The following is a 26,232-nucleotide window of genomic DNA, read 5'->3' as shown; positions in this document are numbered from 1 at the left end:
CTCATAGTTGTAATACCCAATCAGCACACACTGACATCATAGTTGGTAATACCCAATCAGCACACACTGACATCATAGTTGGTAATACCCAATCAGCACACACTGACATCATAGTTGGTAATACCCAATCAGCAACACAACTTAAAATATAATCCTTGAAGTACCACCCCTTTGACCCCTTACCCACTCTACCCCTTACCCTCTTTACCCCCTAACCCCTTTACCCCCCTACTCCCCTTTGCACTCCCAGCCCTTTTGAATATATAAATTTTAACCTGTTAGCCTGATGAGTCGCCCTGGTGCCTGTGATTATTCAGGCTGGTAACAGAGTTGGTTGTGTTCGTACTAGCGGGGTCGAGGTTCTCATTCATCATCTGTTGATTATCTTTAAATTTGACGGCCAATGTAAGTTATTCTCTACCTGTTATTTGAGCTTAAATAAATTCCAAGTACGTGAGAGATATTATTATGTATATTTTTTTTTATTAAAGTTCTAGGAATAGTTGATCTACAGTTAAACACGACAAACTATCCTAACAAGAAGCTTAAACGAGTAATTGAGGGCAGTGACCAATCAGAGACCAGTGAGGTTATCAGCGACCAATCAGCAGAGAGGGAGGGAGACAGACGGCTGCTTGGAACTGTCGTAAATCAGTGTGTTTCATCTACTGTGGGGTAGACACTGTCATTATTTCGTCTGTGTTTTGTGGCGTTTATATCGAAATAACAGTATAAACAATGGTGTTATTGAAAGACGACGAAGAACAATATGTGGACGATAATTAACAAATGCAGAAATGACGAATTTAAGAAGTAAAAGGACGAAAATGTTGACGCGAGGATTTAAGCATCATAGAATACGTGGCAATCATACCTGTCCGCCATGACACAGGTGAGTGTTGGGTAACGTCTCATTAACCTGTTAAAATATGTCTATTACACCTCAAAGACTTATTTTAGTAATAATTTATGCCTCCTGGTGATTTAATGTAGACTTGGGACTAATAACCATCCCTCGAATTTAAAGTAATCATAATATTTTTCCAGGGTAAATATGGGAGGGAATTTGGACGTGGCAATTCTGGCAACATGGTGACACTTAAGAGGGAAATGGTCGGTTGTTTTACGATTCAATATTTTATCGACGCGGAATTTTCAATAACACGGTTGTAAATCATGTTGTATATCGTAAATGGGTTATGATATGTTATTGTTATTAGTTGTAGGTGATGTAGTGATGTACTTAGGGTATACTGAATGATAAATCGGTGTATTAATTAGTGATGTTTAGTCTTAGTGAAGGAGTGGATGAAAGAAATTATTGTTGTCATATCTGATGTTGATGTGTATACGCGATTGATAAACATGACGTCATTAGCTAGTTAACAGTGGATTAAATTTAACCAGATTGATGAGGTATCACGCCATTGATGACGATTATACGCCATTCAATCATACGCAGTTAATGACTACAGTGAAACCTCCATATTACGTACTTTTCTCGATTAGATGGTGGTTTACATCTAAAGGGACCTCGATATAACGGACTTCTATCTCTAGTGTTCATTAAATGGAGTTGTCACATCTAACGGACCCTTAATATAATGGACTTTTTCTCCATGTATCCATTTATAGGGGTACGCAATTGATGATTCCGTGCCCATTAAGTTATATGACGAATACAATCCCATTATCTGAACCCTTTATATGCGATTGGTGGATCAGAAACCCATTAAATTCCCCATTACCACCGTGGACATTAACACCTCAACCCTTAATGCAGGTCTATAGGGTTATAATGGTATAGTTAACGAGGTGTGTGTGTATTATGTATGTATGGTAGGTGTCAGATATACATACAGTCATCACCAGAGCACACAACCACGCCCCCCCTCCCCACACCACGCCTTCCACCACGCCCCTACCACGCCCCCTACCACGCCTCCCCCTCCCCACCCCACGCCCCTTCCACCACGCCCCTACCACGCTTCTCCCTCCCACGCCCCCCTACCACGCCTCCCCCCCTCCCCACCCCACGCCCCCACCACGCCTCCTCCCTGGCTACATCATGGCTATTGTGGTAGAATATAGCCACAGGTCTGACGGTATTAAAGCTGTGAGGCTATTGAGAACTCGCCATGGGGCCTGTAATTATAGTGGGCGGACAGCTTGTTTGGTCATGGGGCGGGGTGGGTCATGGTACTCTGGGTGGGTCATGGTACCGTGGTGGGTCTTGGTGTTCCGGGTGGGTGATTGTTTCTGGTTCATCGTGTTCCCTTAGGGGTCAGTTTACCTGTGCGGGGTTCAGTTACCTGTGTCGGGGAGGGAGGGGACTCATGCTACCTATGGGACCAAGCGTGACGTCACAGTTACGAAAGAGACACAGACATACACACAGACAGACACACACAGACACAGACACACACACACACAGAGACACACACACACAGAGACACACCCACAGAGACACACACACACACACAGACACACACACACAGACATACACCACACATACACACACAGACATACACACAGACAGACATACACACAGACAGACACACACACACACAGACACACACACACACACACACACACACACACACACACACACTCCTCACCAGTTAATCACCAATAACTATTTATATGCGGGAGTCACGTGATACTCCTAATAATATAACATATTAGGAGTCCTATTGGTGTTATAATGGAATACTATATTAGTGCTATATTAGAGTGCCATATTAGTATGTTATATTAGAGTGCCATATTGGAGTGCCATGTTGGAGTGCCATATTAGAGTGTTATATTAGGTGCTATATTAGAGTGTTATATTAAAGTGCCATATTAGAGTGTTATATTAACCTTGATTTAAGGGCTAGTTAACTATATTACGTTAAGTTTCTGAGAGTAATTGTCACAACCTTTAATTGATTCGTGATTTTAAGGCTATCATTGACGATTGTGATTGTGATTTGTGATTTCAGAACGTTTCGAGTGATTGATGGTTATTTAATGATTTATTTTCATACTGTTAACACGGATTGAAAGTGATTAGTGATTGAATGCTTTGTGTGATTAGTGATTGGAATGCTTATGTGATTAGTGATTGAATGTTTATGTGATGATTGAATGCTTATGTGATTAGTGATTGGAATGCCTCAAAGGTTATTGCCAGTGTTGATTGGTGGCACTGTTCTAAATGTGATTGATAACATCTTGCATTCCAAAGTCGATCTCTGGCACCCTGTATTCCGGAGTTCCATTGTTGGCATCATTCCCAATCTGTCATCGTCTGGCACCCAGGATTGTAGTGACTATTTCTGGCACCATTCCCGATTTGTCAGCTGTCTGGGGTCCCGCTTTACTGGCCCGGTGGCTGACGTTCCCTATTCCTGGTACTGACATTCCATATTCCTGGTACTGACATTCCATATTCCTGACTGTCATTCTACACACACGCTGCCCCTATTCCTGACATTCTACACACACCTGCTACCCTATTCCTGACATTCACCTGCCAATTCCTATTCTGACATTCTACTCACACGCCACCCTATTCCTGACATTCCACACACCTGCCACCCCTATCCCTGACATTCTCACACCTCGCCACCCCTATTCCTGACATTCTACACACACGCCACCCCTATTCCTGACATCTCACACCACTCGCTACCCCTATTCCTGACATCTCCACACACCTTCCACCCATTCCTGACATTCCACACACACGCCACCCCTATTCCTGACATTCTACACACACGCCGCCCCTATTCCTGACATTCCACACACCATGTCCCTATTCCTGACATCTCACCACACCCCTATTCCTGACATTCCACACACTCACACCCCTATTCCCTGACATTCTACACACACGCTACCCCTATTCCTGACATTCCCACACACACACGCCACCCTATTCCTGACATTCTACACACACACGCCACCCATATTCCTGACATTCTACACACACGCCACCCCTATTCCTGACATTCTACACACGCTACCCCCTATTCCTGACATTCCTACACACGCGCTACCCCTATTCCTGACATTCCCACACACACGCCACCCCTATTCCTGACATTCCCACACACACACGCCACCCCTATTCCTGACATTCTACACACACACACGCTACCCATATTCCTGACATCCACACACACGCTACCCTATTCCTGACATTCTACACACACGCCACCCCTATTCCTGACATTCTACACTCTCGCCACCCCTATTCCTGACATCTCACACACACGCCACCCCTATTCCTGACATTCTACACACTGCCACCCTATTCCTGACATTCTACACACACGCTACCCCTATTCCTGACGTTCTAACACGCGCCTCCTTCATCATATCCTTGCTAATGAAGTCAATTTCTGACACGCCCCAACCTCCACCTGTGACCGGATACCTTGATTTGTTTACCTGTGTCTTGAGGTCATATTGTTGTTGTTATTGCTAGTTATTGTTGGTTATTAGCTTGTTGTTGTTATTATTGTTGTTGGTTATTATTGTTGTGTTAGTTGTTGTTGTTGTTGTTAGTTACTGTTGGTATTGTTATTGGTAGTTGTTATTGTTAGCTCTTGTTGTTGTTGTTCTGGGAAGGTGTAAGTAGACTTCCTCAGGTGGTTCAAAGCTGATAACTTGTGGGTGTGGGGAGGGATCTTAAGGATCCTTACCTTTCCCTTCCCCTTCCTTATGCCGTCTTCTCCCTTCCTTTTTCATTCCCCTTCCTCACCCCTCTCCCTCTCTTCCTCACCCCTCCTCTTCCCTTACCCCCTCTCCCCTTTCCTGTGCCTGACCTTCTCATTTCAGGAAGTAGATAACCCCCACCCTTCCCCCTAACCCCCTCCTTCATAACCCCCAACCTTACATCTCTGTTTCGTGTGTGTTATCAGGTAGGACTGGTGTAACAAGCGGCTAACACTAACAACCCCCCTTGTGATCAACCAACACTTCTTGTGATCAACTAACACTTCTTGTGATCAACTAACACTCTTGTGATCAACTAACCCCCCTTGTGACAACTAACACCCTTGTGATCAACTAACACCCCTTGTGATCAACTACCCCCTGTGATCAACTAACTCACGCCCGCAGCCACAAAACAACAAACTCAGATAATCAGGACAACCATCAGAAAATCTAATTTGCTCAGTGAAGATTGCCACCACACACTAACTTGAAGCTGGTCGTATTTCTGGTCGGTCTCTGCCAGTAAGATAGACGTCGGGGTTATACTGGCGACGATTATACCCCCTCCTTTCCCCCATCTCCCTCCCCCCACGTCCCCCCAACACCCCCCACCACAACCTCCCCACTTCCTCCAACACCCCCCCACCACACCCCTCCCCTTCCCCACCACACCCCACTTCCACCCCCCCACAACAACCCCATTTCCCCCACACTCCACACCCCCACTCCCCCACACCTTCATCACCCCCTCCCACTTCCCTCGAGGTATATATGTGTCTGAGGGTGGGGTTGGAAGGTGATAGAGAACATGAGACGTTCCTAGGTTTTATAGGTGATGAGTTCTCCTCTCCCATCCTCCCCATTTTTGTACCCCCATCCTCCCCCCACCTAGGGATATATTGGGGTTAGGGACGACCTGGGGAACATTGAGTGGGGAGGGAAAGATAGAGTAAGCAACAGTGAGGTAATGTGGAGAGTTGAGAGGACTACTAGGTCGTGTGATAGACGGCGTGAAGAGTCATGTGGGTTTGTATGGTTTTGTAGCTCTGTCTGTCTCTGTCTGTCTCTGTCTGTCTGTCTGTCTGTCTGTCTGTCTGGCTGGTTGGCTGGTGTGTTAAAATAAGGTTTTATTATGTTTTGATTATAATTGTTGAAGGAAATTATGGATTTCAAATCATCTGAAAATTAGGCACCTTGACGCTAACCTAACCTAACCCAACTCTAACCTTACCTTGACCTGATTCAAACCCGATCTGACCTGATCAACTTTTCATCAGGGGTCCCTAATATTTTTCCACTCCTGTGAGTCTATTTTACCTGTGGGGGTTCATTTTTACCTGTGGATTAATTTTACCTGTAGGGGTTCATTTACCTGTGGAGGTTCATTTTACCTGTGAGTTCATTTTACCTGTGGGGTTCATTTTACCTTAGTAACCCATTAAACTTCTAGTAGCCCCTTAGTTAAACCCTTCACCCCTTTAACACACCCCTGGCTCCCAGGCTGAACCCACATCAGCAGTCTGCCTGTAAAGGGTAAAGAAACACGAGTTATTATTTATTTTATTTTACCTGTCCGTGAAGCTCCTATTGAGGTATGTGCGCGCGCGTGTTGTGTAGCGCGCATACCCGGTACGTTACACAGCCCCCGGAGCGTTGGGTTCTGGAACCCCCGACGAAGAATTAAGTTAAGGTGACGGGTGACTTAGTGGCGTGAGTCTGAACGGGGAACTTTACCAAAATGCTTCGTCCAGGGTTTCATAATGTAAGGCGCGGTGAGTGGAGTAACGCCACGGTGTCTGTACATACATCAAGTGATAAACATTTTCAAGGAGATAAAATTAACTTCATTGTGTATTGTAGCCACATACTTGACTTTTCCCTTCCCTTCCCCCCCCTTCTCTCTCCCTTTTATTTTATCCTCCTTCTTCTCTCACTCTTTCCCCTTTCTCATTCTTTCCTTCCTTCCCTCATTCTCTCTCTCTTCCTTCTCTCCACTTCCGTTCCCTCCTCCTCTCCCTTCTCTCTCCCTTCCCTTCTCCTCCCTTTCTCTCTCACTTCCCTTTCCTTCCTTTCTCTCCTCTTCCTTTAGTTCGTTCCCTTTTATCCTCCCTGCTCTCCTCCCCCTCCTTTTCTTCCTAATTCCCTCCTCTCCAGCAAAACACATTCCCTCATCTCCTCTATCTTCCCCTTCCTTCTCCCCCCTCCCCTCCCTCTCCCCAGTTCATCAAGTGTTGTCAAACAGTACCACACAGATGACCACCTCTCCACCCAAGATCACTACACCACTCTTGGTTGTATATCAAGAAGCACTGGAGGTCCTCTTGCTCCACTGCCTCTCACTCTTATTTTACCCATAAATACAAATAAGATCCCTTAATGTGGCGGGCTATGACGGTGGGGAGAGATGGAAGTGATGGATGATGGAGAGGAGAACGGAGGGTGACAAGAACAGGAGGTAGGGAGAACGAAGAGGGTGACAAGAACGGGAGGAGGGAAGAGGACAGAGGAGAACGAAGGAGGGAGGAGGCGGGCAGATGGGAGGAACAGCTTGTCACCCACCACCAGCAGGTAATTATTATATATGACTACAACACACAGCAGGTGGCCCGGGGTCTACCTGTACTCTACCTCAGGTCGATTGTAATCCTGTGTTCGAGAGGAGGGGGAAATGATCATTCTGAAACAGTTGCCGGTGTTGGATACGTCTATTGCACACACCTGAGAAACAGGTCCACCTGCACTGACTCCAGCCGCCTCCTCATCCACTAAACCACCTCCTCCACTCATCCACCTCCTCCACTACCCACTAAACCACCTCCTCCACTCATCCACCTCCTCCACTACCCAACAAACCACCTCCTCCACTACCCACTATACCACCTCCTCCACTCATCCACCTCCTCCACTACCCACTAAACCACCTCCTCCACTCATCCACCTCCTCCACTACCCACTAAACCACCTCCCTCCACTACCCACTATACCACCTCCTCCACTCATCCACCTCCCTCCACTACCCACCAAACCACCTCCTCCACCACTCCACTAAACCACCTCCTCCACTCATCCACCTCCTCCACTACCCACTAAACCACCTCCTCCACTCATCCACCTCCTCCAGTACCACTAAAACCACCTCCTCCACCATCCACCTCCAGTACCCACCAAACCACCTCCTCCACTCTCCACCTCCTCCTCCAGTACCCACTAAACCACCTCCTCCACTCATCCACCTCCTCCAGTACCCCACTAAACCACCTCCTCCACTCATCCACCTCCTCCCACTACACCCTATACCACCTCCTCCACTCCACTATACCACCTCCTCCACTCATCCCTCCTCCACTACCCACTAAACCACCTCCTCCACTCATCCACCTCCTCCCAGTACCCCACTAAACCACCTCCTCCCACTCATCCACCTCTCCAGTACCCACTAAACCACCTCCTCCCACTCATCCACCTCTCCACTACCCACTATACCACCTCCTCACTCATCCACTACCCACCTAAACCACCTCCTCCACTCATCCACCTCCTCCACTACCCACTAAACCACCTCCTCCCACTCATCCGAACAATTCAGTTCCCAATCAAACGTCCTGGGGAGGGGGGTATCGTCTCCGGCCTCTAAACTATGGCCGAACACACATAAATTAGATTATTTTCGGAATAAATTGCACACATTGCATAAATTTTGTTCAGATCTCTTTTTCTGTGTTGTATTTTTGTATATATTCTGGGAAATGTTTGGAGTTGATTGGTGTTAGTGAGGGTGTGAAGTGGGTGGGGAGGTTGGAGTGGGGAGGTGGGTGAGGTGAGGAGTGAGGGTGTGAGTGGGTGGGAGGTTGTAGTGGGAGGTGTGTGAGGTGGGTGGGGTGGGTGGTGGTGCGGATGGGTGTGTGAAGTGGGTGGGGAGGTTGTGGGTGGGAGGTGTGTGGTGGGTGGGTGTGTGGTGGGTGGGAGGTGTGTGAGAGTGGGTGGGGTGAGTGGAGTGAAGTGGTGTGTGAGAGTGAGTGGGGAGGTTGTGGGTGGGGGGTGTGTGAATTGAGGTGGGTGGGGTGGATGCGTGCAGTGGGTGGGGTGGATCGTCCGGTGGGTGGGGTGGATGCGTGCAGTGGGTGGGGTGGGTGTGTGAGAGTGGGTGGGGAGACATCACACCACTGGCATTACCTGCTCGGTCGCCTCCTACATCCGGGTCATTTTTTAACGAGGAATTACTCTATGAGGGTGATCAGAGTGATGGAATATGACATGACCCTTCAAACATAAGGTCAAATGATTGCTTTCTCGAGGGACGGGTTAGGTTAGGTGAGGGTGTTAGAATTAGGTTAGCTTTGGTTAGGTTAGGTTAGGGATTATACGCAACCGAGGCAGGAAGTGCGGTGTGGGGAGGTAGGTGAGGTGGTAGGTACAGCTAAATGGAATTTGTGGTGATTGGATCAAGATTCTGTAAACATGGCAGCATAATTGAGGAAACAGGAGGCCGCGGGTAAATAGTCCCTCACCGTGCCTCCTGTCTCTCTTATACTGGCATCGTAACGTGGCATCAGCCTCCCCTCCCTCCTGGCACTCTCTCCCTCCTGGCACTCTCCTCCCCTCCCTCCTGGCACTCTCCTCCCTCCTCCTGGCACTCTCTCCTCTCCCTCCCTCCTCTCCCTCCCTCCTTCTCCTTCCCCTTCTCTCCCTCCCTCCCTCCCTCCCTCCCTCCTCCTCCCTCCCTGGCACTCTCCTTCCCTCCCTCCTTCTACTTCTACTCCTTCCCTCTCTCCCTCCTGGCACTCTCCTTCCCTCTCTCCCCCTGGCACTCCTCACCCTCTCAGGCTTGTTGCTGCTACTGCCCTCACCACCCGACCCGACCCGACCTGACCTGACTTGACCCGACCAAATCAGACCCGGCAAATCTCACCAGATCCTTCACCGACTCGGAAATATTTTGATTCAAACCGACCCGACCCCAGCGAGCCGAGCCGGCTGACCCCAGCCGACCCGACCCCAGCCGACCGACCCCAGCCGACCCGACCCCCTCAGCCAGAGCCTGACCCGACCCCAGCCAGAGCCGAGCCGAGCCCGAAGCCGAGCCAGGCCGACCCCACCCCACCCGACCGACCCGACCCAGCCAACCCGACCTGACCCGACCCCAGCAACCGACCCGACCCCAGCCAACCCGACCCGACCCCCAGCCCAGCCGAGGTCGACCCAACCCCAGCTGACCCGACCCGACCCCAGCCGACCCGGCCCGACCCGACCCCCAGACTGAGCCGACCCGACCCCCGGCCGAGCCGAGCCGACCCGACCCCAGCCGAGCCGAGCCGACCCGACCCCAGCCGAGCCGAGCCAGACCCGAGCCCCGGCCGAGGCCGGAGCCGACCCGACCCCAGCCGAGCCAGCCGGCCCATTAGCCGAGCCGAGCCGAGCCGGCCCCAGCCGACCCGAGCCGACCCGGCCCAGCCGGCCGAGCCGACCCGACCCCAGCCGGCCCGACCCGACCCCAGCCGACCCGAGCCAGACCCCAGCCAGGCCGACCCAGCCGACCCGACCCCAGCCGAGCCGACCCCCATCTCCAGGAGCCAACCAATCGTGTCCGACCTTCCGTTAAGCTTTTTCCGCTTTCCTCTCTTCCACCGCCTCTTCCCTCCTCTTCCACTCCCTCTTCCACCCCCTCTTCCACCGCCTCCATTCCCTGCCTTTAGTCTTCCCTCTTCTCCGTCCTTCCCTTCCTTTTATTCCCTCCTTCCTTTCCTTTCGTTCCTTAATTTTTTTCATTCCTTCCTGTTCACTTCCTCCGTCACTCGTACCCTTCCTTCATCCCTCCCTCCTTTCTTCCTTCCCTCTTTCCTTCATTCTTTCTCCCTCCTCCCTTACCCCCCCTCCTTCTTCCCTCCTCCTTCCTTCCTCGACCCAATCCAACACACCTGACCCTCCGTCCTCTCTCCTCCGTCCTCCCCCCTCTCTCTCTCTCTCTCTCTCTCTCTCACAGCGGGGGCAGTGTGGGCGTTTAGTGGGTACGCAGGATGATTACAGGTGATTAATTAGCAATGCTATCTGCCACTCTACACCTGGATGGAGAAGATTATTAACTTTCTCATTAACCTCACGGCTATATTACCTGTGTAGAGAGAGAGAGAGAGAGAGAGAGAGTAAAGGAGACAGACAGACAGACAGACAGACAGACAGACATAGGAACGGAATAAGGAAAAACAGTAAGAATAGAAGATGAGAGGGAGGGGTATAATAAATGGAGGGAGGGAGAGATGAAATGGAGGAGGAGGGAGGAAGGGGGTAGCATATATCAGGGTCAAGTCGCCATTTTGAATACAGTGAATAAATCAATCCCCATCGTTCCTTAACCCTTGAGAATCAACCCGTGTTTAGTGTGAGTATTTTTGAGTGGAAATAACCTTAAAACCTAATCTAACCAAACCAAACCAAACCAAACCTAATCTAACCAAACCTAACCTAACCAAACCAAACCAAACCAAACCAAACCTAGTCTAGCAAACCAAACCTAATCTAACCAAACCAAACCTAACCAAACCAAACCAAACCTAATCTAACCAAACGTAACCTAACCTAACCCTTCAAATGTTTATATACATTAATATATAAATTAATGAGGAGAAGTGGTACAGGTAGAGGTGTGTCATCTTCACTACAGAATCTAATTAAACGTATGAATGGATGCAAGGTGAGGTAAGGTAAGGTAGCAGGGTGTGGTAAGTGTGAGTGAGTGTGTGTGAGGAGAGGTGTGTGGTGTGTGGTGAGGTGGGAGGTGAGTTGTGGTGAGGTGTGGTGAAAGGTGAGGTGAGTTGTGGTGAGGTGTGGTGAAGGGAATGAGGTGTGGTGAAGGGTGAGGTGTGTGGTGAGGTGTGGTGTGTGGTGAAGGGTGAGGTGTGGTGTGTGGTGAGGGGTGGAGTGTGTGGTGTGGTGTGAGGTGAAGTGTGAGGTGAGTTGTGGTGAGGTGTGAGGTGTGCTGAGGTGAGTTGTGGTATGGTGTGGTGAAGAGGGTGAGTGTGGTGTGGTGGTGAGGTGGTGTGTGGTGTGGTGTGAGGTGAAGTGTGTGTGGTGTGGTGTGAGTGAGGTGTAAATGTATCTAATGTGAATCTTCTAAGGAAGTTTGAGAGACTCAGCTAGGTGGTGGAGCCTTGTAGGGGCCTATAGGGTAGGATGGCCTGTGGAATCTTCTGCTTTCTTTACGTAACGTCCGTACCACCCCATCCTCCTCGTACCATCCGTCCGTACCACCCCCCACCTCCCTCACATTACCATCCGTCCGTACCACCCACCTCCCTCACGTACCATCCGTCCGTACCACCCATCCTCCCTCGTACCATCCGTCCGTACCACCCCATCCTCCCTCACGTACCATCCGTCCGTACCACCCCATCCTCCCTCACGTACCATCCGTGCCACCCCATCCTCCCCTCACGTACCATCCGTCCGTACCACCCACCTCCCTCGTACCATCCGTCCGTACCACCCCACCTCCCTCACGTACCATCCGTCCGTACCACCCCACCTCCCTCACGTACCATCCGTCCGTACCACCCCACCTCCCTCACGTACCATCCGTCCGTACCACCCATCCTCCTCACGTACCACCATGTCAACCACCCTCCTCCCTCACGTACCATCATTCCGTACCACCCCACCTCCCTCACGTACCAACCGTCCGTACCACCCTCCTCCCTCACGTACCATCCGTCTGTACCACCCCATCCTCCCTCACGTACCATCCGTCCGTACCACCCCACCTCCCTCATACCATCCGTCCGTACCACCCCACCTCCCTCACGTACCATCCGTCGTACCACCCACCTCCCTCACGTACCGTCCGTAACAAGTAACAAGAAGAAAACGATACATTTCCGCTCATCTTTTGAGTGTTCGTTGCTATATCACAACAAAGGTCTTCAAAGTTCGTAGTCAATAATCAACATTCCTTCTTGTCACCTTCTCGAGTTATGGCGGGGCGGGGCAGGAAGGGTGGGCTGGGAACGAGGGAGGTAAGGAAGAGAACGACCACCTCTATTTAATCTTGTATTGTACGAGATTTAGCTCAAGTGACTGCCTTTACTGACCTTCCCTAGTGATGTTTTGTGTGGTAAGAGTTTTTTGTTAGTGTGGTCGATGGGGAGGTAGAGTGGGGTAGTGAGTGGCGAAGCACTTAAGAGACACCCGGTAGGAACCCAGCAGGCGGAATCCATCAACGCTGTGATAGGTTAATCTTCCCCCCACTCCTCCCTCCTCCTCCCTCCCCCCCTCCCCCCTCTCATTCTCTCTCCCCTCCTCTCATCCTCTCTCCCCGCCCTTCCGTCGTCTCCTCCTCGACTTTCTATTAATATATTTACATTGAGACTCCCACCTTCCCATTCCCCCCGCCCCTTCCCTTCCTCACCTCCGCCCCTTCCCTTCCTCACCTCGCCCTTCCTCACCTCCGCCCTTCCTCACCTCCGCCCTTCCTCCTCCCCCCCTCACCTCCGCCCTTCCTCACCTCCGCCCTTCCTCACCCTCCGCCCCTTCCCTTCCTCCACCTCCGCTCCTTCCCTTCGTCACCCCTTCCCCTCCCACCCCTTCCCAGTCTCACCGCTACCCCTACCACTATCCATTCCTCCTCCACCCCTTCTTCCCTCCTTCCCCTACCCTTCCTAAACCCCCTTCCCTACCCCTCTACCCCTTCCCTACCCTCTACCCCTTCCCCCTCTAAGAACACCAAACTCTGCGACACCCACCCACGCCCCCCCACACCCACCCGCCCCCCACACCCACCCACCCACCCACGCCCCCACACACACACTGTTCATTAACCGTACAATGCCATCAACAAATCCTGTTATGTAGCCTTGACAATAGCGAGGAAGACAGCGGGCTTATGCTTCCCTGATGACCGCCACGATAAAACTTCAACAGCTAACTTTGGAGAGAGAGTGTGTGTGTGTGTGTGTGTGTGTATGTATGTTGCCTGGCACTGTGTATGACCTGGCACTTGTGGATGGTGGTAGAGACGGATATGGATGGTGGTAGACGTAGACATAGATAGTGGTAGGTACAAACATGTGTACAGGTGCTGATAGTGGTGGTAGTTGTAACTGTGAATGGTGGTAGACGTAAATTTTTATTACGAATGGATAGTGGTAGGTTGTTATAACGTCTGTGGTTAACACGTGAACTCATACTGAGTTACACGAGTATGAGTTACACGAGTATGAGTTACACGAGTATGAGTTACACGAGTATGAGTTACACCAGTATGAGTTACACGAGTATGAGTTACACGAGTATGAGTTACACGATATGAGTTACACCAGTATGAGTTACACGAGTATGAGTTACACCAGTATGAGTTACACCAGTATGAGTTACACCAGTATGAGTTACACCAGTATGAGTTACACCAGTATGAGTTACACCAGTATGAGTTACACCAGTATGAGTTACACCAGTATGAGTTACACCAGTATGAGTTACACGAGTATGAGTTACGAGTATGAGTTACACGAGTATGAGTTACACCAGTATGAGTTACACCAGTATGAGTTACACCAGTATGAGTTACACCAGTATGAGTTACACCAGTATGAGTTACACCAGTATGAGTTACAACCAGTATGAGTTACACCAGTATGAGTTACAACCAGTATGAGTTAACGAGTATGAGTTACACCAGTATGAGTTACACGAGTATGAGTTACACGAGTATGAGTTACACGAGTATGAGTTACACGAGTATGAGTTACACGAGTATGAGTTACAGAGCAGTATGAGTTACACCAGTATGAGTTACACCAGTATGAGTTACACGAGTATGAGTTACACCAGTATGAGTTACACGAGTATGAGTTACACCAGTATGAGTTACACCAGTATGAGTTACACCAGTATGAGTTACACCAGTATGAGTTACACCAGTATGAGTTACACCAGTATGAGTTACACCAGTATGAGTTACACCAGTATGAGTTACACCAGTATGAGTTACACGAGTATGAGTTACACGAGTATGAGTTACCGAGTATGAGTTACACGAGTATGAGTTACAATGAGTATGAGTTACACGAGTATGAGTTACACGAGTATGAGTTACACGAGTATGAGTTACACGAGTATGAGTTAACGAGTATGAGTTAACGAGTATGAGTTACACGAGTATGAGTTACACCAGTATGAGTTACACCAGTATGAGTTACACCAGTATGAGTTACACGAGTATGAGTTACACCAGTATGAGTTACACCAGTATGAGTTACACCAGTATGAGTTACACACAGTATGAGTCACCAGTATGAGTTACACCAGTGAGTTACAATGAGTATGAGTTACACCAGTATGAGTTACACCAGTATGAGTTACACCAGTATGAGTTACACCAGTATGAGTTACACCAGTATGAGTTACACCAGTATGAGTTACACCATCGCTCATAAGAAGTTACATGTTAAGTGAGTTTATTATTTATGTTCTCCGTCAGTGAGTTAGTTATCTCCGTCAGTGAGTTAGTTATCTCCGTCAGTGAGTTAGTTATCTCCGTCAGTGAGTTAGTTATCTCCGTCAGTGAGTTAGTTATCCTCCGCGAGTTAGTTATTTCCGTCAGTGAGTTAGTTATCTCCGTCAGTGAGTTAGTTATCTCCGTCAGTGAGTTAGTTATTCCGTCAGTGAGTTAGTTATCTCCGTCAGTGAGTTAGTTATCTCCGTCAGTGAGTTAGTTATTCCGTCAGTGAGTTAGTTATCTCCGTCAGTGAGTTAGTTATCTCCGTCAGTGAGTTAGTTATTCCGTCAGTGAGTTAGCTATTCCGTCAGTGAGTTAGTTATCTCCGTCAGTGAGTTAGTTATCTCCGTCAGTGAGTTAGTTATCTCCGTCAGTGAGTTAGTTATCTCCGTCAGTGAGTTAGTTATCTCCGTCAGTGAGTTAGTTATCTCCGTCAGTGAGTTAGTTATCTCCGTCAGTGAGTTAGTTATCTCCGTCAGTGAGTTAGTTATTCCGTCAGTGAGTTAGTTATCTCCGTCAGTGAGTTAGTTATCTCCGTCAGTGAGTTAGTTATCTCCGTCAGTGAGTTAGTTATCTCCGTCAGTGAGTTAGTTATTCCGTCAGTGAGTTAGTTATCTCCGTCAGTGAGTTAGTATTCCGTCAGTGAGTTATATTCCGTCAGTGAGTTAGTTATCTCCGTCAGTGAGTTAGTTATCTCCGTCAGTGAGTTAGTTATTCCGTCAGTGAGTTAGTTATCTCCGTCAGTGAGTTAGTTATCTCCGTCAGTGAGTTAGTTATCTCCGTCAGTGAGTTAGTTATCTCCGTCAGTGAGTTAGTTATCTCCGTCAGTGAGTTAGTTATTCCGTCAGTGAGTTAGTTATCTCCGTCAGTGAGTTAGTTATCTCCGTCAGTGAGTTAGTTATTCCGTCAGTGAGTTATCTCCGTCAGTGAGTTAGTTATCTCCGTCAGTGAGTTAGTTATCTCCGTCAGTGAGTTAGTTATCTCCGTCAGTGAGTTAGTTATCTCCGTCAGTGAGTTAGTTATCTCCGTCAGTGAGTTAGTTATCTCCGTCAGTGAGTTAGTTATCTCCGTCAGTGAGTTATCTCCGTCAGTGAGTTAGTTATCTCCGTCAGTGAGTTAGTTATCTCCGTCAGTGAGTTAGTTATTCCGCAGTGAGTTAATTATTCCGTCAGTGAGTTAGTTATCTCCGTCAGTGAGTTAGTTATCTCCGTCAGTGAGTTAGTTATCTCCGTCAGTGAGTTAGTTATCTCCGTCAGTGAGTTAGTTATCTCCGTCAGTGAGTTAGTTATTCCGTCAGTGAGTTAGTTATCTCCGTCAGGTGAGTTAGTTATCTCCGTCAGTGAGTTAGTTATCTCCGTCAGTGAGTTAGTTATCTCCGTCAGTGAGTTAGTTATCTCCGTCAGTGAGTTAGTTATTCCGTCAGTGAGTTAGTTATTCCGTCAGTGAGTTAGTTATCTTCAGTGAGTTAGTTATCTCCGTCAGTGAGTTAGTTATTTCCGTCAGTGAGTTAGTTATCTCCGTCAGTGAGTTAGTATTCCGTCAGTGAGTTAGTTATCTCCGTCAGTGAGTTAGTTATTCCGTCAGTGAGTTAGTTATTCCGTCAGTGAGTTAGTTATCTCCGTCAGTGAGTTAGTTATTCCGTCAGTGAGTTAGTTATTCCGTCAGTGAGTTAGTTATCTCCGTCAGTGAGTTAGTTATCTCCGTCAGTGAGTTAGTTATTCCGTCAGTGAGTTAGTTATCTCCGTCAGTGAGTTAGTTATCTCCGTCAGTGAGTTAGTTATTCCGTCAGTGAGTTATTCCTCAGTGAGTTAGTTATCTCCGTCAGTGGTTAGTATTCAGTGAGTTAGTTATCTCCGTCAGTGAGTTAGTTAAATATTTATGGGTGTGTTTTCCTGAAGGAATATGCGGTAAAATATGTCGCCGCTTTTGAGTCGTATTCAAGGCGGAGGTCCCGATAAATCGATAACTTTTAAGCATAAGTAAGATTATTCCTTGACGGAGAAGGAAGTGAGGTAGGAGGGAGGGAGGTGGAGCAAGCGTGAGAGGAAGGAGGAGGAAAGGAGAGAGAGAGAGAGAGAGGGAGGAGGAGGAGGAGAGAGAGAGAAGAAGAGAAGGGGGAAATAGGGGGAGGAGGGAAGGAGAAAGAGGAGGAAAAGGGAAAGAGGAGGAGGGAGATGACAGCTGCAGCGGGACCCGCCTCGAACCTCCAGAGCCCGGCCTTACCACCCCACATTTTCGTTCTCCAGGATGAACACCACACTTGTTGACTTACTATATGTTTACTCCAGGATGAACACCACACTTGTTGAGATATAAATTAGAGTGACCACAGAAACCGGTGGGTGGGGGGTGTGTGTGTGGGGGTGGAGTGTGTGTGTATGTGGGGGGTGGGTGGTGTGGGTGGGTGCGTGCGTGTGTTTGGTGGGTGGGTGGGTGGGTGTTTGGGTGTTTTTTTTATTATTATTATTTATTGGGCACTCCCCTACATCCTTGTGTAAGGTGAAGCGCAGAAGCGTTTACAGCGCCCAAGAGGGAAGCATGCTAAGTTCATGCTTGCCTTTATGTCTCATGAGTTAAGGGCGTATGTGTGTGTGTGTGTGTGTGTGTGTGTGTGTGTGTGTGTGTGTGTAGGTCAACACGTGATGTTTTCAGTGAAGGGTTTATCGTCAATGTAATTTACAGGGTCGTCCAAGTGTGAATTTTGTGTCGATTGTTGATGACACGAAATTAGGACAAAACTGCAAGAGGAAAAAAAATTCACTAAGAGTTGTGCTGACTTTTGGGATTCAGTCGTCTGGTGGTGTGTACAGTCGCCTTCACTTACACCTGGTACAGTGGCTGGCGGGTATGGTGAGATGTGGCACCGCTGTGGAATGCTTATTTAGTCTGGTTATACTATTGTGAGGGTTCTTAGGGGCCATATTAGGAGTTTTAATACGATGTCAACAAACACAGATATGCCACATCTCACAAAGCATGCCAAACACTGTACCCATCTTGGTGTTCATAAAGCGATCACAAATGGAACATGAATCAGCTGTTGCTGCTCTCAGTGTTCAGAAATACAATTATGCAAACACTAGGCCACACTGTACCTAAAACTCTCATGGCCTAACTTCCCCATGGCCCACCTCTCATGGCCCAACCCCCCATGGCCCACCTCTCATGGCCCAATCCCCCATGGCCCACCTCACATGACCCACTTCTCCCACAGCAAACCCACCTCTCACACCTAACTTGTAAAACACACCCCATGTTTAATCATTCACTTACAATTCATGGCCTGGCCTTGACACAGCCGAGTGAGTATTATTCGCTGGTTATGCATTATCCCTCCTCCAGGTAAACCATCCATCAGTCACATAAGACGAACATTGAGGTTAACTAAACGTAGCCAATAATATGTCAAGGTTGTTAGTGAGGCAGGTATATATTTTGTCACCTTGATAATTAAGTCAACCAGGTGTGTGTGTGTGTGTGTGTGTGTGTGTGTGTGTGTGTGTGTGATTGGTTTATAGGGTATTTTATGGGCCGGTTTAGGGGGTGTTTGGGGGCTGGTTTAGGTTTCAGGGACCAGTTTACGGGTTTCAGGGGCCGATTAAGGTGTTTCAGGGCCGATTTACGGGTTTCAGGGCCGGTTTAAGGTGTTTCAGAGGCCGGTCTAGGGGTGTTTCAAGGGCCGGATTAGGGTTTTAGGGAAATGTGATATACTTTTAATTACCTCTGACTAATTTTGTGAGTGATACAAGATGCTGGAGGTAAACTCGAGTTAGGATGTGACCTCTGCTTGTTAGAACGTGACCTCTGACTGTTAGCATGTGTCCTCTGACTGTTAGCATGTGACCGCATGTGACCTGACTGTTAGCATGTGACCTCTGACTGTTAGCATGTGACCTCTGACTGTTAGCATGTGACCTCTGACTGTTAGCATGTGACCTCTGAATGTTTTGATATTACTTCTGGCTGTTAGGATTTGCCCTAGCTGTTGGGATGTGACCTGGTTGTTGGAATGTGACCTCTGCCTCGGGTTAATGTCACCGTATTTGTGTCTGTATTAATATTACCATGTACCGACTATTGTTACATAATTTATTAATGAATATATTTACTTAATTGGTCATTAGCTGTGTTTAGGCCAGGTCAGTGTTGTCCAAAGGGGTGGGGGGGCAGGGGAGATGTTTGGGACAGTAGGGGGACCTAACCTAACCTAACTCATTTGCTTATAAAGGTGATGGTTTAGAGGGAAGTGGAGGGAGATGAGAGAGGAGGAGGTGGAAGAGGCGAGGAGGGTGAAGAAGGAGAGGGGGAAGAGGAAGAGGAGAGAGGATGAAGAGGAAGGAGGTGAAAGGAGGGAGTAGAGAGGAAGGAGGTGGAAGAGGGGGAGGAAGAGGAGGCAGAAGAAGGTCTGTGAGTAGTGTATTTTCAAGGGTCTCTAATGGAGGAACTTCACTCACGCACTTTTCAACTCTAGCATCTCCTGAGGAATGTGTCTACCACTGCTCGGGGAGGTGTAGGGAAGGGTGTAGGGTGATGGGGAGGGTGTGGGGTGTAGGGGGGTGTAGGGGAGGGTGTGGGGGTGTGGGGAGGGAGTGGGGGTGATGGGGAGGGTGTGGGGTGGAGGTGAAGGGTAAGATTTATAATACACGAGGTTGTCAATCAGGTTTAGAATTTTAAGCGACATCCTTTTAGGGGAGGGAGGGGAGTAGTTAGGTCCTGGGGAGAGGTGATTCTAGGGAAGGGAGGGGTTTCAGTGGTGGGGACTTTTGCCTAACCTGACCTGACCCTAACCTAACCTAACCTGACCTGACCTGACCTGACCTGACCTAACCTAACCTGACCTGACCTAACCTAACCTAACCTAACCTAACCTGACCTGACCTGACATAACCTAACTATCTAACTTAACTTTACCTAACTTAAATTAACCTAACCTAATTTAGCCTTACTTAGCATAACCTTACCTTACCTAAACTAACGTAACCTAGCCTAACCTAACCTAACCTACTTACCAAACTAACGTAACCCTAACCTAACCTAACCTAACCTAACCTAACCTGACCTAACCTAAACTAACGTAACCTCACCTAATCCCATGAGTGAAAAATTTCGATAGAACAAGTTGGTTGAGAACAAAACACAAAGGGGTAAGAACATAGAACAGAAGCGAGAGAATGAAGAACAACAACAGGGACGTAGAACTAGTGAACAACGGGGGGCCATAAATAAACACATTAGGAATCAGAATAAATCATAAATGCGTTAAAGAACAAAGAGCAAAATATATGAACGAAGAACAAAGAACAAAGCAGGGGGCGGGCGTGGTGGTGGATTGGGACATATAAATAACACCCAAAGGCACACTTTTAACTCAATTTTGTTGCCAACTTGAGGAAATATTAGTGTCCCCCCTGCCTCGCTGCCCTTGTTATTGTTGTCCTATAAAGAAAACGAGAATGTAAACACAAATCAGCTGATGTGTGTGACGGGCGCTCGGCAGACTCGACTTGTCACAGGCGTCGTTATCAATGGCGTGACAATTACCAACCCATTAAGTTTTTGTGTGTGGGGTGTTTTTGTTTTGGCGTATCGTGTTGGATTCGTCACGCGAGCCTCGTAGATAAGATAAAGGCCGCTAAAGAGGACTAACGGGGTGATACGGGAATAATATGTGTGTGTGTGTGTGTGTGTGTGTGTGTGTGTGTGTTGTGTGTCATATCCTACTTTATGCAAATTGCTTCACTAGCACGGATGTAATCAACATTATAATGGCTTCCTTACAGTGATTACCTGGTAGGTGTACTCCATTTACATATCTCCTGCTGTGTAGTACACCTTCCACACCTGCTCTACACCCTCCCTGTTTAAGGTGTAGTTGGGAACACTGAAATTAGCCTGAGTGTTGAGGTGACAAAAATAACACTTGTTTGTTTCAGGGTGGCTGTGTCTTGTGTACGTTTGTGTATATATGGTGGTGTGACTTGGTCTACATACACACAAATACACACACACACACACACATGAACGTAAACACACACTTAAGACGGATATAACAGATAACGGGAAGTATTTTGTGTGTCTTGTGTGTGTAGCCCCCTTCCCCTTCTTTCCTCTCTCCTCCCCTACCTCCCTTCCCTCACCTCCTTCCCCTTCCCTTCCCTCACCTCCTTCCCCTTCCCTCACCTCCTTCCCCTTCCTCACCTCCCTTCCCCTCCCTCCCTCACCTCCTTCCCCTTCCCTCCCTCACCTCCTTCCCCTTCCTCCCCCTCCCTCCTTCCCTCCCTCCTTCCCCTTCCCTCCTCCTTCCCCTTCCTCCCTCCCTCCTTCCCCTTCCTCCCTCCCTCTCCTCCTTCCCTCCTCCTCCTTCCCCCTCCCTCCTCCCTCTCCCCTTCCTCCTCCCCCTTCCCCTTCCTCCTCCTCCTTCCCTTCCCTCCCTCCTCCCCCCTTCCCTCCCTCCTCCTTCCCCTTCCCTCCCTCCTCTCCCTTCCTCCTCCCCCTCTCCTCCTTCCTCCCTCCCTCCTTCCCCTTCCCTCCTCCCCTCTCCTCCTTCCCTCCTCCCTCCTTCCCCTTCCCTCCTCCCCTCTCCTCCCTTCCCTCACTCCCTCCTTCCCCTTCCTCCTCCCCTCCTCCTCCCTTCCCTCCTCCCTCCTTCCCCTTCCCTCACCATCACTGAGATATTTTGCCCTCTCTGAGCCGGATACCTCCATCTTTATTGGCACCTCATTATATTCATGGCGGTGGTGGTGGTCCCATACCTCCAGTGTCAGCATCCTGGGGCAAGCCTTCCACCCTGCCACCCACCTACACCTCCCTGCCACACACCCACACCCTCCCTACCCACCACACCCTCCCTCGACCCACCCACACCCCCACCACCTCCAACACTACACCCTCCCCACCCCCCCACCACACCCTCCCCACCCACCTACACCCTCCCTGCCACACACCTACACCCTCCCTGCCACACACCTACCACCCTCCCCACACACCTACACCCTCCTGCCACACACACCTACACCCTCCCCACACACCCACACCCTCCCTCCACACACCCACACCCTCCCTGCCACCCACACCCTCCCCCACACACCACACCCCTGCCACACACCCACACCCTCCCCCACACCACCCCTCCACACCCACACCCCCCCACACCACACCCTACCTCCCTGCCACACACCTACACCCTCCCTGCCACACACCCACACCCTCCTGCCACACCCACACCCTCCCTGCCACACCTACACCCTCCCCACACACCCACACCCCCCCCACACACACCTACACCCTCCCTCCACACACCCACCCTCCTCCACACCACACCCTCCCACACACCACACCCTCCCCACACACCCCACACCTCCCCACCACCCCCTCCCCCACACACCACACCCTCCCCACACACACCCACACCCTCCCTGCCACACACCCACACCCCCCACACACCCACACCCTCCTGCCACCCACACCCACACCCCCCCCCACACCCACACCCCCCACACCACACCCCCCTGCCACACACCCACACCCCCCCACACCACACCCTCCCCACACACCCACCCCCCCCACCCTCCCCACACACCACCCCCCACACACCTACACCCCCTCCACACACCCACACCCTCCCTGCCACACACCTACACCCTCCCTGCCACACACCCACACCCTCCCCCCACACACACCCACACCCTCCCTGCCACACCCACACCCTCCCCTGCCACACACCCACACCCTCCCTGCCACACACCCTACACCCTCCCCACACACCCCACCCTCCTGCCACACACCTACACCCTCACCCACACCACACCTCCCTCCCACACACCCACACCCCCCCACCCCACACCCTCCCCCACACACCCACACCCTCCCCCCACACACCCACACCCCCCCACCACACCACACCCCCCCACACACCCACACCCCCCCACACCACCCACACCCCCCCCACACACCCACACCCCCCCCACACACCCACACCCCCCCACACACACCCACACCCCCCCACACACCCACACCCCCCCCACACACCCACACCCCCCCCACACCCTACACCCTCCCTGCCACACACACACACACCCTCCCCCACACACACCCACACCCCCCCCACACACCCACACCCCCCCCACACACCCACCCCCCCACACCCACACCCCCCCACACACCCACACCCCCCCACACACCCACACCCCCCCCACACACCCACACCCCCCACCACACCCCACACCCACCCCCCACCACCCACACCCCCCCCACCACACCCACACCCCCCCCACACACCCCACACCCCCCCCACACCACACCCCCCCACACACCCACACCCCCCTGCCACACCTACACCCTCCCCCACACAACCACACCCCCCAGCCACACCCACACCCTCCACACCACACACCCACACCCTCCTGCCACACACCACACCCTCCTACCACACACCCACCCTCCCACCACACACCCACACCCCTCCCCCCCACACACCTACACCCTCCCCCACACACCCACCCCTCCACACACCCACACCCTCCCACACACACCCACCCTCCCCCACACCACACCCACACCCCTGCCACACCACACCCTCCCCACACACCCACACCCTCCCTGCCACACACCCACACCCTCCCTGCCACACACCCACACCCTCCCCACACACCACACCCTCCCTGCCACACACCCACACCCTCCCTGCCACACACCCACACCCTCCTGCCACCACACACACCCTCCCTGCCACACACCTACACCCTCCCTGCCACACACCTACACCCTCCACACCCACCACCTGCCACACACCCACACCCTCCTGCCACACACCTACACCCTCCCCACCACACACCCACACCCCTCCCCACCCACCCTACCACCCACCTACACCCCCCCCACACACCACACCCTGCCACACACACACACCCTCCCCCACACACCTACACCCTCCCTGCCACACACCTACACCTCCCTGCACACACCTACACCCTCCCTCCCACACACCTACACCCTCCCTGCCACACACACCTACACCCCACACACCCACACCCTCCCTGCCACACACCCACACCCTCCACACACACACCACACACCCCCCCTACCACACACCCACACCCTCCCTGCCACACACCCACCCTCCCCCACACACCCACACCCTCCTGCCACACACCCACAATCCCCACACACCCACACCCTCCCTGCCACACACCACCCTCCTGCCACACACCCACACCCTCCCCACACACCCACACCCTCCTGCCACACACCCACACCCTCCCTGCCACACACCTACACCCTCCCTACCACACACCTACACCCTCCCTACCACACACCTACACCCCTCCCTGCCACCTACACCCTCCCCACCACCCACACCCTCCCCCCACACACCCCACACCCTCCTCCCACACACACCTACACCCTCCCTGCCACACCCCACCCACACCCCCCTGCCACCCACACCCCCCCCACACACCCCACACCCTCCCCTGCCACACACCCACACCTCCCCACACACCCACCCTCCCCACACACCCACACCCTCCCCACACACCCACCCCTCCCTGCCCCACACAACACCCCACACACCACACCCCCCCCACACACCCACACCCCCCCTACCACACACCCACACCCTCCCTGCCACACACCCTACACCCCCCCCCACACACCCACACCCCCCCACCACACCCACACCCTCCCCTGCCCACACACCCACACCCCCTCCACACCCACACCCTCCCCCACACACCTACACCCTCCACCACCACACACCCTACACCCTCCCTGCCACACACCCACACCCTCCTCACACACACCTACACCTCCCCACACACACCCACACCCTCCTAACCACCCACACCCTCCCTGCCACACACCTACACCCTCCCCACCACACACCTACACCCTCCTGCCACACACCTACACCCTCCCCCACACACCCACCCTCCCTGCCACACACCTACACCCTCCCCTGCCACACACCCACACCCTCCCTGCCACACCCACACCCTCCCCACACACACACCCCTGCCACACACCTACACCCTCCTGCCACACACCTACACCCCCCCTGCCACACACCTACACCCACCCTGCCACACCACACCCTCCCCCACACACCTACACCCTCCCTGCCACACACCCACACCCTCCTGCCACACACCCACACCCTCCTGCCCCCACACCCACACCCTCCCCACCTACCCCACACACACCTACACCCTCCCTGCCACACACCTACACCCTCATTATTTTCTTCCTTTATTTACTTTTTCTTTTTATTCATTCTTCTTCCATTATCTTTTCTTCTTTTTTTCTCCTCTGCTATCTTCTTTCTTCCTTCCTGCATATCGATTCTTGCTTCTTCTTCATCATCTTCCTTCCTTCCTTCCTTCCTTCCTTCCTTCCTTCCTTCCTTCTCATCAGCATTATCTCAACCATCCATAATTAATGTCCCGTTTTCTTTAAGTTGTCAGGGTATACTAATGTGTTTTTTCGTCTCTTTAAAATTAATGGTTTGTTTTTCTCAGGTTTTCATCGTTTTGTGTTTACACGTCTAGGAGCTGCCTCACGTGTCACCATCTGGGTTGTAACTTGATGTGTTGTGATAGTTGTTATTAGTGTTGTTGTTATGAGATGTTTTATAAAGGGAGGAGATTGGAGGAAGAGGAAAAGGAGGGAGGGAGGGGGAAAAGAGGAAGGAGAGACTATATGAGGAGGGAGGGCAAGGGGGGAAAAATATGGGGAGGAAGGGAGGGGAAAAGATGGGTAGAGAGAGACAAGTAGTAAAGATAGGGAAGGAGAAAGGAGGGCAAGAGGGTGACAAAGTGAGAGAGGGAGGGCAGTTGGAGAGGGGAAAGGGGAATAAGACCTCACTGGAATTGAAGCAGTTTTGTCAGCGTTTCCTTGAGGTGTGGCTACCCCTTCCCCCCTTGATAGCCGGGGGGGGGTTGATGGATAAAGGGCTTGATGGATGTTCTGGATGGTGGTTGTTGAGAATGGTGAGGTGGTGTGAATGGTGGTGGTGTGGATGGTGGTTGTTGGAGAATGGTGGT

General features: G+C 51.1%; 2 protein-coding genes across 2 annotated transcripts; one reads left to right on the top strand and one right to left on the bottom strand.

Annotated features, from left to right (window-relative positions):
* Positions 1 to 9,734: 9,734 nt before the first annotated feature.
* LOC121871125 (spidroin-1-like) lies at positions 9,735 to 10,268 on the bottom strand. Its single transcript, XM_042373270.1, has one exon. It carries the CDS (start codon positions 10,266 to 10,268, stop codon positions 9,735 to 9,737), a length of 534 nt encoding a protein of 177 aa, XP_042229204.1.
* A 3,733-nt stretch (positions 10,269 to 14,001) lies between these two features.
* Positions 14,002 to 14,319, top strand: LOC121871124 (global transcription regulator sge1-like). Its single transcript, XM_042373268.1, has one exon. The coding sequence runs from the start codon at positions 14,002 to 14,004 to the stop codon at positions 14,317 to 14,319; it is 318 nt and encodes a 105-aa protein (XP_042229202.1).
* Positions 14,320 to 26,232: the final 11,913 nt, after the last annotated feature.

This window comes from Homarus americanus, unplaced genomic scaffold (assembly GCF_018991925.1).
Source record: "Homarus americanus isolate GMGI-L3 unplaced genomic scaffold, GMGI_Hamer_2.0 scaffold49048, whole genome shotgun sequence".
Taxonomy (NCBI): domain Eukaryota; kingdom Metazoa; phylum Arthropoda; class Malacostraca; order Decapoda; family Nephropidae; genus Homarus; species Homarus americanus.
The sequence above is the reverse complement of the archived record's forward strand: the minus strand, read 5'-3'. Positions and strand labels throughout refer to the sequence as shown.

Excerpts from the sequence above, each read along its gene's own strand:
- LOC121871125 (XM_042373270.1), bottom strand. The coding sequence starts at position 10,268 with ATGGGGGTCGGCTCGGCTGGGGTCGGGTCGGCTGGGTCGGCCTGGCTG.
- LOC121871124 (XM_042373268.1), top strand. The coding sequence starts at position 14,002 with ATGAGTTACACCAGTATGAGTTACACGAGTATGAGTTACACCAGTATG.